General features: G+C 44.5%; 2 protein-coding genes across 2 annotated transcripts; one reads left to right on the top strand and one right to left on the bottom strand.

The window, feature by feature from the left end:
• Positions 1-9,633: 9,633 nt before the first annotated feature.
• On the bottom strand, positions 9,634-10,989 carry LOC143317234 (RING finger protein 227). Its single transcript, XM_076725284.1, has 2 exons — positions 10,412-10,989; positions 9,634-10,046 (listed from the first exon to the last, which is right to left on the bottom strand). The coding sequence occupies exons 1-2, from the start codon at positions 10,869-10,871 to the stop codon at positions 9,988-9,990; spliced, it is 519 nt and encodes a 172-aa protein (XP_076581399.1). The 5' UTR covers positions 10,872-10,989; the 3' UTR covers positions 9,634-9,987.
• Positions 10,990-15,019: 4,030 nt separating this feature from the next.
• On the top strand, positions 15,020-15,670 carry LOC143316789 (uncharacterized). Its single transcript, XM_076724473.1, has one exon. The coding sequence runs from the start codon at positions 15,020-15,022 to the stop codon at positions 15,668-15,670; it is 651 nt and encodes a 216-aa protein (XP_076580588.1).
• The last annotated feature ends 965 nt before the right edge of the window (positions 15,671-16,635 follow it).

Below are 16,635 nucleotides of genomic sequence, written 5' to 3'. Positions count from 1 at the left end.
TCTTAAACAAAGTGAGTCCCAAGGGGATTTCAAGCCCTACTTCAGATTTGTTTCAGCAGAGACATTTTCATTTTCACCCAAGCGGAGCCTATTCAGTGGCTGACTTATACCATGATAATGAGACTGCTCCTCCTTATACTTCCTCCTGAGATGGTCGAGGTTTTATGAATGAACTGATCAAATCCACTCTTTAGAAAGTCTGACGAACTCAAATCTGGCTCTCATTCCTAGTGTTGACTGTGTGGACAAACAGAGCGGGACGGAAATGTGAAAGCTGCATCAGTGCCGGTCTTGCATAAGGACAGAATGGAGGAGCCGAAGCGGGGGAATGGGCACAGCTGCCATCTGGTTGTCGACAATGCCTGCCTGGGCTGTGGTGGCAGCATCACCGGTCAAGACAAGAGAGTGAAAGAGAGAAGAGGAGGAGGGGATGCTGGATGGGAGCCAAGGCAAGAGGACACCGAGTTCAGTCGCAGAGGGGTGTGCTGGATAGAGGCCAACAGGTGGACCTGTTGTGTCTGAGCAGGCAGGTATTATCTCCTTGGTGTGAGTGTGTGTGTGTGTGTGTGTGTGTGTGTGTGTGTGTGTGTGTGTGTGTGTGATACTGTATCTTTGTATTCCAGGCCGGTGCAAACACATCTGCATGCACCTATTGGCACACAGCAGCAGAAACGGACTCAATAACCTCACTTGTTTACACACTGCAGGGTGCTTACGCGAGTACTTGCACAGTCTCATGTGAATTAAGTCAAGACCTCAGCTCTATGATAACATGGCAAACTCCATCTGCTGATGAACATCATGCAATAATGGTGGAAAGCTCCAGGACTACTACTAAGACTAACATGTCCTGAGGTGATGGGCCTGCCACCAGACCTTTTCCCTTTCTGTGATAAAAGAGTAGACTAACGTGTCTTTCCGGATGTTCCCTGAATGCAACACTCATGTAGCAGTTACATGTAATTCTGATAAGAAAAATAGATAGAAGCCAATGTCGAGCAGCGTGCTAAACATGCTGAACTGGATGAGCTGCAAGGACAAATGCGCTGGCTTGGGAATGAAGGGGTGTTGAATTCAAGTTCAGCAGGGACCAGGCAGTCACTGGTGATTGGGCAGCACCTGGGAAGCTTATTATGCATATGTAATGGAGGAGAGGAGGGGGTTCAGTTGGGGGCCAAGCAGTTGTATCAGTATAGCCTTGGCTCCCCTGGCCCCCTGTTGGCGGCGCCCCTGGCCATACTAAATGATTGAACACATATTGCACCAACCTCTGCGACGCCTGGAGCTGCTTCTCTTTGGCGATGCGTCTGATGTCAGATGGTTGTGATGATTACGATGCTGCTTGCAGCTGGTTTTCCAGGTTTGGGTCAGTGAGTCCTGAGCAGAACTGAGTCTTTGCAAGAGTCGGTTTGGAAAAGAGCTGCTCACAGTCGTGGGTTGTTGCTTTGTCAGGCACATCAGCAGGCTCCAAATTCAATGACACAACAAACATGTTCAGTTCCTTTTGTTTGCTTTTCATGTCCTGAAACATCTCGCCAGATCCCTCAAGGAGTTTTTCTCCCTCAGCAGCATATTCAGATGTCACAGCAGGCTTCAGGTCTTGCAAAGTAGCAAAATGCAGAGCGTTAAACCTTTCCAGTTGCACTTGTGACGGCTTTAATTATTTCAGACTACAGTTTCTTTATAGCTATATGTGCCTGCAGGAATACTTACATTATGTTTCTCTTTAGTTCAATGTGACAATACATGTGACAAAGTTAGAGAACATACAGTTTTCAGTAGGGGTTATTTTATTTTAAAGGGGGAACTTTACACGACTGCTAAGCCCAGTGAAAACATGTCTCAAACCTGTGGAAAGAACTGGTCTAAATGTATGTCTTGGCCTCTTTGATAGGACTCAGAGTTCTGTTTCTATGGAGTTTATATCATTTAATAACTCAGCCTCTTTGGAGCATGCACAGTCCATACTTCCACATGTTGGCAACAATACAGGAAGTCTTCCTGCCTTTATGACTTCCTCCACGGTGCAGACCACAGGAAGCTCACTGGATGTAGGACACGGAAATAGCTCTTGCTCCCATAGCAGATGTGGGAATGTTAATGTAGGCGCTATTCCATTCTCCTAAATTGCTTCCTTCCCGTCATTCACGTATTCAAGTATATTGTCAGGGTTGGGTGTGAGTGACTGAGATACGTGTCAGGCCAAATTTTGTTGGGTTTTTTTTTTTTTTTCCACCATGTCCTCCTGGAAAGTAGCCATAATAAACTACATCAGTAATGCTACAGGTGTTTTAGCTTAGGTAAACTTAGTGTGTGTTGACCCAGCCAATAAAGCCCTGGATTACAGTCTGTACACTGCAAACTGCTAATCCTCCTGGCTTTCCCTCTTTTTCCTCCCCCCTCCCCAGTCCGTCTACATAGGTTTTAGGGCAAAGTTAAACGCTGCAGACTCAATAAAGTTAGTTTACACACACGGTCATGGTCAAACCAAGTGGATCTGATGGCTGGGCCCATCCTCTGCATGGCATGTGAGGTAATCTGGTCCACAAATGCCACAGCCGATGCAACCATTTTCTAATGTATTTCCAGCTCTCGCTTCCTCGCCGCCCCCTCTTTCACATAGTGTACTTAGCCAAACAAAAAGCCTTTCTCTGTCTTTCTCTCCCTCCCCTTCCTTCCCCACCTCCCCATCAGCTAATGCTCACCCTCTCTCTCCCTCTCTCTCACCTCATAAGTGAATGTTTGCCATGATTGTGGATTTGTCGGGCTGCATGTGAAATTAGCTCTGTCACTCGGTCGCTGCTGGCTGGTCTGAGAAAAAGGGAGGTCGAAACCGTAAAAAAAAAAAAAAAGTGCCACATGGAGTGAGTGAGTGAGGGAAAACGAGAAGGAGAAGAAGGAGGAGGGCGTTTTGGGGGAGTGAAGGCGAGTGGGTGGGTGGGGGGACTGTGAGGCCTCTGTGCTTTATTTTCCTTGAAAGCTCCATGAAAACCGCAGACACATGGTACAGAATTCCCCTCACAGGAGGAGAGGGGGGTGGGAGGGCCGGCTTTGCAAGAGAACACCACACTGTCTGTGATAAACACACACACTCCCACACACACACACACACACACACACACACACACACACACACACACAGGGAATATTATAGGCGAGTACACACTCTTGGAAAGGAAGGGAGTGTGTGAACCAGACGTACAAACACTCAGCTACACAAAAGGCAGCACAGAAAGAGGGGAACTTTGAAGGAGCCGGCAGGCCAACGCCTTGACATGCCAGCAGGCGGAAACCTCAAAACATCATATCACCTAAATACCTCTCAGCTCTATGGGAAAGTGGACAGTCCCACTTTCCACGGGTATTGGTATGGTGGTGGTAGTGGCGTTTGGCGAGGAGAGGGGGGGCGTTAATCTAATGTACAATGTGTTTAACTTTGACTGGCAGATCCCTCGAACCCTCCCACCCTCTCCTCGCTGTGGGGCCCCTTTGAGCTTGTAGATTGAGGATAAGCATAGAACTGGTGTTTAGGTGGCGTTGGCTGACTGGGAAAAAGTGAAGGGTCAGGTGATGTGAATGGATCTATTAGGAGCAGTGATGTGGGCTTAGCGTGCACCCAATGCCCCTGAAACGGAACGCCTGATTGGCCGATTGATATGGGGTGGAAGCAAAAGCATCACTTTTACTCTTGATTGAAAGATTTTTTTTAGCCAAGCCCACGACAAATATTCTGCTATCTATGTTGTCATCTTAAACTTGTTCCTTTTGCTTGTTGCCCAACAGGACACCAGGGCAGGAAAACTACAACATCCAGGTCTTGAGGTCACATGGTGGATAATGAAATGGATGTGTGACGCCATCTAGTGGATTATCTGGCATCTGCGTACAGCAGGTATCATCCACAGCCAATTCAGTTGCACTAACAATATAGAAAATAGAGCAACATAATGACATACATCGAGAAACATTTGGCTAGCAAACGAATTCCATTGCAGTCTGTATTCCCCTTATGGCTTAAATCAATATGGACAAACCACATAATGACTTGTTTTCCTCGATTTCTCTTTGTGCACTTATTAATGGCTTGGCAAAGTCAGAAAACGACCTTCTCACAAAGAGTAAGAACAAGTTTTTCCATGTCGTAGCGTGTTAACCCAGAGGCCAGCATGCTGAAACCCTCCTTGAAAGCTCGAAAGAGGAGACGGAAAATCTGTGTCAGCACGCTGAATAGCCACTGCCTGGAAAATGAGGACACAAGGAATGGGAATACAATCAATTTATAAAAAGCTTCAAGTGCGACCTTCCTTCGTGTTTCCTCTTCATGCTTGACATTACAGTATGCAAATCATTTGCCAAGTGAGGCAAATGTTACGCACTGAAATGCATTGACCTTTACACTTATCGTAAGGTTTCGGTTTAGGAAAGGAGAAGACATGATGTCAGATTTGGAGGATGTCATGTGATGGAACTGCTGTGTTACTCAGACATGATTTACAGGACGTAGTGTTTTCATTTAGCTCCCACTGTTTCTTCTAATCTGTTTGTCATGCTCGACGAGTGACTTTTACCACAACGCATGAAACAATGGGAATGCCAGAAAGCACCTGCCCTGAGCTGATAATGTTTAGGATGGATTATATAAGGCTGCAACTGATTGTTTTCATTATTGATTAATGTGAGGATTTTCTTTATTGATTTATAATTTTGCCTGTAAAACATAAAACAGTGAGAAAAAAAATGTCCATTGCAGTTTACCAGTCCGGGGTGATTGTCCAACAAACAGTCCAAAATCCAAATATATTGAGTTTTACTATCATGTAAGATAAAGAAAAGCAGAATTCTGGCATTCTAACACCAGTCAGCAGTAACTGTTTGGCATTTTGCCTTGAAAAGTGATGATTAACCCACTGTCGAAAGAGTTGCTGTTTAATTTACCTAATAGTTTCACTCTTTAACTCTAATTTTAATAAACGCTGGACAGTGGTGTTAAATATATTCACCCTGCATCAACAGTGCATTTTCAATGATGTGCATTTTTCAGGTTGTAATTTAATTTACACTGCATTGTGTTGTATGTGTTGTGTGTCCATAGTTTTGACAATAGGCTTGTTAGCTTCTTGCTAAGTTGACAAGTTTCATTCGCTCTCCTTGTCTGTTAAACATGAGGCGAGCACCAGCAGCCAGTTGGCTTAGCTTTATTTAGTATAAACAATGGAAACAGGAGAAACAGCAACGGACCTGCTCTCCCCAAGGGTAAGAAAATCCACCTACCAGCACAGATTGTATCTCGTTTGTTTAATTTGCACAAAATCAAGAGTAAAAATTGTTTTCCCGGCCGGTTATATACTGGACTTACTTGGATTACAGCCAAGACTAACAGTGATGTATTAATGCAATGCTTTTGGATCATTATAAAATCTGGAACTAAACCAAATGTCTCACACTTTTCTTTCACAGAAATGGCTGCAGCCACTGTTTACCCAACAACAAAATCACAAATACTTTTCCAACTTTTATTGGTTCAGATCACATAAGAGTTCAGAGGTTTCTCTCATTTCTCAGCATGGGACAGTTTCATTGACTTGAAGGAGATGTTCCCAGTGGATATTCGTAGATAATCTAGTTCTAACAAATCTTCACTAAGTCCCTGACTCTTTGTGGCGTGAGTTGAAAAAACATCAAACGTATTAAAACCCCCACTTCCACTTCCTTCATCATCTGGGAATAAATGTGATGCTTTCATGTCAACGTCCACACCTTCGATTTTAACATCCAACTTGTTTTCCTCAACACTGCTGAACTCTTCTCCCTCATCTTCAGCGTGTGCTTCAGGACCTCTGCTCGTATTGTCTCCGTGCACAGCCTCCTCAGAGCTGAAGATTGTGGCTGTAGTGTTTGGAAAAGAATCCTGATGAGCCGGCGTGTCTGTCGGTGTCTGTGCTGTAGATCTGACGCCGCTGAACGACGCGCTTCCGAGGACATCGGCGTACGTGACAGCCTTGACTCTGACGGGCCGCTTGTTCAGCCTGACTATGGCTACATTTCCAGCTTCAGTGGTCAGAGAGGGAGATTCACTGAGCTTTTCACCATGTGTGTGTTTTCCTTTCACACGTTGGCCTCTCACGCTGCTGGTGGAGCTGCTGAACAGGCTCGCCTTCATTACAACAGGTCCGGTTCTGTTGGGTGTTCTTGGCTCAGATTTTGGGCTGGGTTCAATTTCGAGGTCCCCAGCTGACCTGAGATAAGACGAGGAGGAGATTCTGTGACTTGCTGATGCTGCAGTTGGATTTTGCTCTTCGGACCTCCAGGGTGTTTTCTCAGAAGTGATTCCAATTGTCTTTGGAACAGGGTGAAATCCCAGAGGAGTATAGATTCTGTGGGTCTTTTTGTTGTATTTGCCAGGTGTAAATCTGGTAACTGCTTCAGTGCCTCCTTCTGTCTTTAAAAGTGGTTTCAGGCCTTCAGTGCTCCGCTCATTTTGACTCACTGTGGATTCATGGCTGCTACCTGGCTCTGTCTTATTGTTCCACTCGTGAATCTGGCTGCTTTTTGGTTGCCAGATCTGTGAGCTTCTGAGTTTAAACCCTTCAAAACTCTGATGGACTCTGGCAGACTTTTCTGGTTCACTAGCTAACGGTTTGGCTCCCTCGAGTGGTCGAGTTTCGAATCCTTTGAGACCATATATTCTTCTGTAGATTCTGAACCGTCTTGGATCTGGGTCGCTGTCCGGACTGGCATCACTTTCAGGCAGCAGAGGTTGAGCCTCCTTAAGTCCTGAAGTGAACGGCCTTTTAGTGCTAGGAGAGGGCGAGGAATAATCTGTGGGTGTCCTCTCAGGTTTTGATGGTGTAGTAGGTGCTTGTCTCTGACCAAAGCTATACTTTGGAGACAGAGACGGGTACAGATTTGCAATTCTAAACTTTCCTTTGTCAAAGCTGTGTCGCCGGGAGTTGATCCTCTCATCAGAGGTCCTGGACGAGAGAATAGTTGGCTCCTTTGCAGCTCTTGAGATAGGATTTTGAAATCCTCTGAGGCCATAGATGTTTTTTATGGTTTGTCCAGGTTTGCGAGCAAGCATTGATCCTCTTGCGGTTGCATTAACCAGGCTACTTACTGCAGATTTCTCGCTGCCAGTGCCATATTTACCCTGGAAATCTGCATGAGGCATGGGGACAGAGCTTTCCCTTGGAGCAGGGTGTGCAGACATTTGAGTTTCTGCTGTGGTGCGTTGATAGTTGGTGAAACTATCTGTCTGAGCATCATGCTGGGCCACATTAGCAGTATGATAGAGTGCATTGGCATTATCAGAGAGATGTACTTCCCTGGTCGGCTCTCCTCTCTGTCGCAACTGTTTAAAACTTGAAGAAAACCTGCCATGAACCTGAGCGTCAGAGGGCCTTTGCTGATGTAGTGTTGTGATAAAAGCGCTGGGCCCATCAGCAGTGACTGTTTTAATTGTCTCATGTCCACCTGAAGAGGTCTGGGAGTCCTTGAACAGATACGACTGGACCTTTTTGTGTTTTGGTGTCTCACTGCTACTCACCGGGTGAAACCCCCGGGGGTTGTCTGTGATGGATGATGACAGTTTTTCTGGGCTTGGATTGCTTTTAATAACAGAGGCGTCAAAATTATTGCTGATTGATGGTGCATGAGGGGCAGTTTGACTTGCAAAGCTGGGAAATTTGCTTGATTGAATCCTGCTAGATGTACTTGACGGCCCGGCCACAGTGAACTCATTTGTCTCTTTATAGCTACTGTAATGTCCTCTTGAAGATGGCAGTGAAGTACTCTGATACCTACTGGTCTGGGATGAAAAAAGAGCAGAGTGAGAGGGCTGCCAAACGGTTTCATCTTCAGCCACTTGTGGAGAGTCCTGTCGAGGAACTTTTTCTTCAGCGAAGGATTTCTGAGCATCTTTGGGCTCCCAAGCTCGAGAAGGACGAGAGCTGTGATGAAAGGGGCTGGCAGCTTCTTTGTGAGATGATTTTCTAATGATGACTGGGTATGAATGGTAGGAATCTCCACTTCGGGCTCCTTCCTGAGAGAGTGGAAGTTTATTTTGTCTGGATTGCAGCCTCTCAAAGCTTTGTCCTCTTTCCTGAGAGTTGCTGGTGATAATGCTGCTTGCTGGCCTCACTTCACTCAGCACTCCAGTTATTCCCGCTCGGAACTGTCTGTTATCTGGGATGTTTTGACTGTAACTAAAGCTACCTTCGGTAATTGGCAAAGGGTTTGATTGATGGTAAATGATTGATGAGGCTTCTCTATAATTCCCACCCATCTGAGTTTCACTATTGGTTCCAGTTTGGAGTCCAGTTTCGGCTGATAGCAGACTTGTAAATAGGGGATTTTGTTGACTGTATTGAGTATACAGTCCGTTCAGGACATTGTGCTTCACTGCGTTGTCCACTTGGGTTGTTATGGGAGTGGCTACAGAGAATGGGGACATAAGACATAATGATTTACTCTTGCTAATGCTGTTATACAGGAAAATAATCCATGTGATACAAGAAAAACACCTGAAGAAAAACACCTTAGGTTAAAGTTTACATTCAATCTTTTGTATTACTATAAATGGTCTTATCTTTGGTACATCACTTTTATATTTTGTGCTGTAATCTGAAATTACAATGCCACAAGATCAAGTAAATTTCCAGACTGCTGAGAGAATCCTGGCTTGCCAAGTTAAAGACACACCTGAGAAAATATCTGTTATCGTTACAGTAATGAGCTGCACCTTTAAAGAAACAAATATGTCAGTGTCACTCTAATCCAATCAGTCAACACATGCCTCATCACATTTTTCAGACAGCCCTGAAGGTGAGCATTAGCTCGCTGAAAGTGCAGACACTGTAGTATTGGCCTGACAGATACTGGCCTGTTTGCGCTCACCTCTTGCAGCATCTGAGCACATGATAAATGACATGACAGCTGCACAGACCGACGCAAAGACAAACATTAGTCTGCAGAGAGAAGAAAGACACACTCACAGGAGTATTGATGGAATTTATGGGAAATTGCAATGCTGTCACTCACCCACCCTTGTCAAAGTTTATGACTACATGTGTCAAAACACTGTAAAATGTGATACTTACCTTGAGCAGAGAGCAGAGGTTTTTAACATGATGGTCAGCATCCCCCTGGGTTTGTATGATTGTCAAAAAAAGGCCATAAAAATGAGCTGTAGTGCTGTCAAGCCATGTGTTTTCCTTGTCAAACAAATGAATCTTAGAGCTTTGGCTCTGCTGCTGGTTGAGAGTCTGATTGGAGGCAATACTGTTCACCTGGCTTCAAGTAAGTCACTTCCTGGAGCTGCCTGCGAAAGGTACTACTCTATTTTAGCTCATTTCATGTAGAACATTTTAAAACGCCTTTTAATATTTGATCTCTTTCGTCCAGTTTTGTGTGTTTATCTGCCATGTTCTTTGAATAGAAGGATGCTTGTGCCTCCTCCTTTTACTTTTACTTTGTAAAGTCTGCTTTAGTTAGGCATAGATTAGATGCAATGTGTTATTTCAAGTCTTTTTGCACACACACAGCTGGGCCATTGTTTTCAGTTTTTTATAAATGCACACACCAACCCACTCAAAGTCCCATCCAAAGTTCAGCGTGCAGCCACAGAAAGCTTCAGAGTGAATTGAAACCACAGGTCTTTTATTTTTCCTTAAATATGTAACAAATACATGAAATAAATACAACTAAGAAAAGAATAAATAAATCATATATATTAGTGCATTAACAGGCATCAAATGGGCCACTTTGGCAATTCATGAGTTTTCCATTTGTTTGTATTTGACGCCATCAGATACATAGTGGTCACCATTTATACAAGCAATCAAAGCTCATTTATATCATGTTGACTGTGTCCACGTGTCTTGCCAGCAAGGTATCTTCATCATCATCACCAAGTCCATGATGTGCAGTGGAAGAGCCACTGAAGATGAATATGGTATCACATTATCCAGGGTATCTGAAGCTGTGGACTCTTTAATACATGTAGCAGGACATCATGGCGAGGTTCCTTATGTCATCACCAGTCATACAGTCTGTGAAAAGACAACAGGACACATTAGAACAATGGATTTATCCACTATGTTTAGAATAAAAGTGTTGGGTACTTCTTCTGGATACTAAAGAGGTTTAAATTACACAGCTTGTTTTTGACAGTAAAATATAAACACACTGGATGATTTAATGAAATGTCGCACAATTTACACTGAAGCTAAACTAAAACTAAAATCCTAAACTATTGTATAATTTCTCTGTCAACTTACATAATAACGTAACAGGCTGCTCTTACAGTGGTCACCACCAAACTCCATTCTCAAAACGCTCATTTTAAGATCTCCCTAAAGTTTAAATACGCAGCTTTGACCCGTTTCCCATCAACCACAGCCCGCTGTCAACTTACTTTCTCCGCCTCTCTGCCGTGAGCTCTTCCCGCTTATCGTCCGCCAAACTTTCCTCCAGGTCACCCGGAGCCTCCCACCTCTTGAGCCCGCGAGCGAGTCACTCCCCTCGGCCGGAGTCTCGGGATGCATCGCCCCCTCACCGTCGTCACAGCCGTCTTCCTCCGGCTCGTCCTCCTCTTGGTCGAGGACCCCCGCAGCGAGCAGCCGCTCCAGGACGCACTCATCCACCCTGAGCTCGGCTCTCACCTTCCCGTCTCCGGAGATGGATGTGGTGTGTCGGCACAGCGGGCACACGATCGATCTGTCCGCTCCCAGACGTGCCTCATCGGGCCCCTGGGGTCGTGAGAGGGCCAGCAGACAGCTCTCGCAGAAGCTGTGTTTGCACTGGAGCTCCCGGGGACACCGTCCACCTGCGTTGTAGGTCCGGTAACAAATTCCGCACTCAAGCTCTGAATACATCTTGGTCTTTGATGAGGGCTCTTCCTCACTGATTCGCCTCCAGATTTGAATGAAGCTGAGGGTGAGCTGCCCAGACTTATAACTCAGGGTGTGAGGACGTGCGAGGGAGGAGGAGGCACTCCAGAGAGGAGAAACGTAGTAGATTTGTGTCAGATAAACATAACCTATGAGTCATCAAACTCAATAAACACGTGATGCAATGAAACCAGCACACCATGACACACACGTACACACACACGCGCACGCAGGCACACACACAGGCTGTGGGAATTGCGTGATTTCTCTGAGAGGCCATGTGAAGGCTCATAAAGATTTATTTGAGATTTCCCCTGCTTAATCTAACTTCAGTGTATGACAGAAGTCCTGCCCCTCCTTAGTGACACTCTAAGGTGTGTGTGTGGGTGTGTGAGAGAGATATGACGTAAGACCTTCCCTCTCCATGGTAATTCCCAAACAACCTCCCTCCTATCAGTTGCGTCTCCTTTCATGGTGATTTCCGCTGAATTCTTGGCCAGCAATCACAGGCTCTCTGTCTCTCTCTCTCTCTCTGTGTGTGTGTGTGTGTGTTTGACTTGTACAGTCCTTTGTTAAGTTCTTGTGTTCCTTCCTGCCTTGCCTTACTTACTGTAAGAGTGTTTGGTCTTGCAAAAACACAACTTTTCCGTGTGAATGACCGTAAAAGAAAATGCCCCCCCCCCCCAAAAAAAAAAAAAAAAAAAAATGAGGAGAATATTCTAAGGAAAGTGTCCCCACTTCCAGAGACCTCTGAGTAATGGTTTATTTGGCTCTTTAGCAATGTCAGGCACATGTCTGTGACTTCTTAACAGATGTGGTATTGACATTCTTTAATGATATACATCTTACATCATCTAAAACATCTTATTATGATATATTCAACTTCAGATTAAAAGCAGCTTCATGCAAACATATGTGACAGCCTTCATGCTACAGTTGATTTCTGAATTTATTGGATGACACCCACCCAAACAGCAGCAACATGTCACTTTCAGCACGAGCGAAGGCCTGGATGATCACTTTCAGCCATACTAGAGCATTTACATTACTATATCTGACATAAAAATAATAAAGCAGCTCAGCAGTGAACAGTGAGGGACAGGCACTGCTCGTTCACTGTCCTGCTGGCGACCATCATGATCACATGACTTTGAAGTAAAGGAACTCCAGCTAAGAAAGTGTCCCATTCATCAGTTTTCAATCTTATACTGACAGTCGACTATATTTTTAGCCCTTAGTTTATTCTGGCTGACAAATGATAATCATGAAAATAGCAGAGAGGGCATCCAGCATGTCAGTGCAGGACAAGCTGGTTACAAGGAAATCATTCAGTCAGGGTGCAACACATACCGTAGTACAGGTTACATGACTCAACTCAACTGTCAATAATTCCCCTTTTCACACTTTATCTGAAAGTTGCCCCTGCTCTGAACCTACACGCATTCTGTTCTGTCCCTGAAAATGATTTACTTTTATGAGTTTTTTGTGCCTGACACCGACTAGAATTAAAAAAAAAAATACACCTGATCGCTTTCAGTCAGTAGAAGAAAAGTTTTTTATGTTATCAACTTAAACAGCTGAGTTTCAATGCAGGAAAAAAAACTGAAGGATGTTAATAATTACACCCTAATCCACAGTTTGCTATTTAAAAACTCCTACATGCTGACTACGTGGAAGCATAATAACATAATATACGAGTAGAGCAAAGTAAGTCAGGATCAAGAGACTCCAATCTGTCATTTTCTGTCTTGTGTGTCCTGGTTACCTGCACATCACCAAGGGTTTAATTACCGCTGAGCAAACCACAGAGATGCCTCATGGGGGACGAGACAGAGAGACGAGGACGAGTAAAATCAGGTGAGACGGAGCGAAAACGGGAGGTTGCCAGCGAGCCAGGCTCAGACACGTAGCCGCACAATATTAAGAAAGGGCCTCGAGTGGTTAATGTGCACAGAGAAGACGGGGAGGAAGACACTGCCAGGATGAGATCTGCACCAACATGAGTATGAATTGTGAGAGGGGAAGTGCCTGGGTCAGAGGTGGGCATCAAAGTGTGCTCTGATCAAAGGGGTGTGTGGTGGGTAAGTGGCTCTCTTATCTGCTTCCTAGTATGCAATGATGGCCCGCTGCCAGTTTCTCTTTGTGTAACCTCACTGAATCTCGTGGCCCGCATGGACACAAGAGGACTCATTTATTTATTTATACAGTGCAGTCATCAAGTGCTGTTTCTCGTGACGTATGTTGTGATTTTGAAATAGATCAAATTGCTTATTGTTGGGGTGAATTATGTTTTAACTCTATTTTTGGCTCCAGTTCTATTGGCTTGTGAAAGACAGGGTTTCGGGCTACGTGTTGCCATGCATTAATTCAAAGGAGACCCAATCTGCTAAGCAACAATCCCCCCGTGAGTGAAGATGGGTTGCCTTGTAATTGTCCCATGTGAGCAACAAATGGGGACATAAATAGTGTCTGTAAAACAAAGCGAATCTAATGCTTTGTTTCATAAATCACAGCTTTTTTGGAGCAGACAGAGATTCAAATGTGGGTTCTGTGCCAAGTGAAAATTTAGTAGTAGTAAAATAGGTCGACACTTGAGAAATGTGCTTATTTAATTTCTTACAGAGTGTTAGGTTCATACCACCCTCATATTTGTTCACTCAGGAGGAAGCTGGAGCCAGTGGCCAGTTATCTTTGCTTAATATAAAGACTGGATACAAGAGGAAACGACTAGCTTTGCTCACTCCGAAGGCAATGAATGAATTAATCTTATTAAAGCTTTTTGATTGTATACTTCAGTCTTTACTTTTGGAGAGAGCCAAGTTAACTGTTTCATCCTGTTTCCAGTCTTTATGCTAAGCTAAGCTAAGCAGGTGCCGGCTGCCAGGTTCAGCAGTTTACATTTATTCAATGTGCCTTGGACTCATTTCAAATATTCCTTTGTGTTAAAGGGCCACACACAACAATTTTGAACTGCACTCCCATGACGTTGGCAGACACATTAAAAATGACAAAGACAATATATTCGATGTTTCATCTCATCAGCTTCATCGATTGTTGGGACAGGAGCAACTAAACACTGGGAAAGTTGTGGAATGCTCCAAAAACACCTGTTTGGATCATTCCACAGGTAAACAGGTTCATTGCTAACAGGTGATAGAATGATTAGGTATGAAAGGGGCGTCCTGGAAAGGCTCAGTCATTCACAAGCGAGGATGGAGAGAGGTTCACCACTTTGTGAACACATGATTGTATGAAGGATATTATTACATGGGCTCAGGAACACTCAGTAAAAGTGTTGTGGGTAAACACTGCTTGCGAACTATCGCATTCTGTTTTTATTTATGTTTTGCAGCGCGTCCCAACTTCTCTGGCATTGGGGTTGGACATTTCCCAGGATGAGATGTGTGTTTTATTAGTGTTTAGTGTGTTTAGTCGGCCTGCCTGGTAAACGCTCACGTCTTTCAAGCTCCTTGCTGTCACTTTGTAACACCAGCTAACCTCTGAAAAAGTCCAAGCTGCGATAACCCCGATGACATCATTTGGGTTATTCTGTCATACTTCAGAGAGCTCCAAAACCACAAAGATACAGCTGTTTTCACAGATAAATGATACTCCCTAAAATCAGTTGAGGGCCCCTTTAAATGGAAATCTGAGTGGAGAAAAATGGATGTGCACAAACACACACATGTCCAGTAAGTATCATTACCGAAACTTATGACTTCCCCTCACAGCTCTTTTGTTGCTTTGCTTTGTCATTTATCTTCTAACTTCTTGGACGTGCTCAGAGTGTGCAGGCCTGCACGCACTCCTTGGATTCTGGGTGATTGTGAGTTGGTGGTAGTGGTGGTGGGGGGAGGCGCTTACTGTAGACGGTGGATGAGTGGTTAAATGGATGAATGCTATGACTCATGGGCTGTGGAATCTGTTCATTAAACTCAGAAGAAACAAAGCAGCAGGAGAGCAGATTGTGGCATTTAGAAGCCTCTGGAGTTCTCTTTGTCTTACAGAAGTAGACTTGAAGTTGTTTTCTCTTTGCAGATTTCATCACCTTCTGTTAAATATTCATCCACAAGTTGCGTCGTGCTACCACTCAGCTCCCAAGCCAGCTCCATCCACTCACTGTTCCTCCCACCATGACAGGGGATGTTGTACCAGCTCCTGAACAGGGGGACCCAGCTGCTGCAGCATCCGGCCCCAGCAACACCTCTGGGGAGCCCACGGATGTAGAATGTCCCATCTGCTACCAGGAGTACAACCAGTACAACAAATGCCCCCGGATGTTGGAGTGCCTCCATGTTTTTTGCACCGAGTGCCTTCAGAGGATCCAGCTCTGCCCCTGCGAGCCCCCTGACCCCCACAGCCCTCCAGCCATTCCCTGCCCCCTGTGTCGCCACCTCACCCCTCTGGAGGCTGGCGATGCCCTCTCCTTACCCTGCAGCTCCCACATCCTGGCCAGGCTGCCCCCCATGGCCTTCCGCCTGCCTGTGACCGTGGCGAGCCGCCTGGCCACAGTCACCCAGAGAGTGGTGCTCTCCCTGGAGGGCAACAGCAGGGACACCCGCTTCATCATCCTGCCCACCGTCAGCCTGCAGGTGCAGCAGATGCACCCGGACGGCCTGTACGGCACAGCGCCAGGCCTGGTGGGGGAAGAGGAAGTCATACAGCAGAGCAAGAAGACGCTGTTCTGTGTGCAGCTGCTGGCTGTCATCTTCTGGGTGCTGTTTGTGATCACCTGTGTGGTCGGGGTGGTGTTTGGGCCACATTTCTTTAACAGGAAACTGTAAAAAGAATCAGGGTTTATCTCCCTTTTTAATGCAGATATAGTTATTGGTGTAATGTCACGATATAGTTCACAGGAAAGCAGATCCACACATTCAATTTTAGAGAATAAAACAAGCAAAAAATCATTTTCACTTATGTTTCTATGAAAATATTTTCACCACTGTGGTTGCTACTCACCTGGAAGTCATGGGACCAACTCAAATTCTCCTTTAATTTATAGATTGCCACCACTTACACCAATTCTTACCCACTGTACTGCATAATTTGTTGCTCCTTCTTCAACGATAGACTGATGAAGAGTTCCCCCTAGTGGTTTGTTTGGAAATGGAAGACCTGAGACCACAACTGTGAGTAAAAGCATTAAAAACTAAACAGGCTTTCTTCTCAAAGGTTTCATACAGTTTTCTCTTACTGTCCTGCCAGTTTCATTAACTGAATAAAGATGGCTTACATGACACATTTAAACTGTGCCACAGCTGTGTACATTTAGAAAAATCTGGAATTTAAAAAAAGGAATTTAATTTCCTTATCCCAGAACCTGTTTTTAAAGACAAAGAATTCAATGACAAGGAGTCTTTAATTACAAAAAATGGCATTTTATGTGGATAATTGTGCAGGCTGCGGTGATAAAACTGCCAAAGAGGATGCAATAGGCTAGATAATAATATCTAGAATAATAATTTATCAGTTTTAATGATGGCATTTAACAGTACAATGATGCAAAAGTGATTGTAAGTCTTTCCTAATGGTCATCCTTCTGTCTATGTGTGTTTACTCCTTTCTTTATTGACTGTATAGATCTTTTTTGTTCTTGTCACTGTTGATGGATTAATCTATTTAAGGTGGTTTGTGAGCTCATGAGGCCACTGTCAGATAATTTTTGCAAACCAGAAAACAAAACAAAAAAAACAACAACAAACTGTCAACATAGATTCATATTATTTAATACTTTATTCATTTAGATTTA

The sequence above is a fragment of the Chaetodon auriga genome, chromosome 24 (genome assembly GCF_051107435.1).
Source record: "Chaetodon auriga isolate fChaAug3 chromosome 24, fChaAug3.hap1, whole genome shotgun sequence".
In the NCBI taxonomy this organism is placed as follows: domain Eukaryota; kingdom Metazoa; phylum Chordata; class Actinopteri; order Chaetodontiformes; family Chaetodontidae; genus Chaetodon; species Chaetodon auriga.
Note: the sequence above shows the minus strand (reverse complement) of the source record. Positions and strands in the feature narration are given on the sequence as shown.

Coding starts and splice junctions, on each gene's coding strand:
- LOC143316789 (XM_076724473.1), top strand. CDS start 15,020: ATGACAGGGGATGTTGTACCAGCTCCTGAACAGGGGGACCCAGCTGCT.
- LOC143317234 (XM_076725284.1), bottom strand. CDS start 10,871: ATGTATTCAGAGCTTGAGTGCGGAATTTGTTACCGGACCTACAACGCA. Junction 10,047..10,411: donor ACGGCAGAGAGGCGGAGAAA/GTAAGTTGACAG, acceptor GTCTTTTCACAG/ACTGTATGACTGGTGATGAC.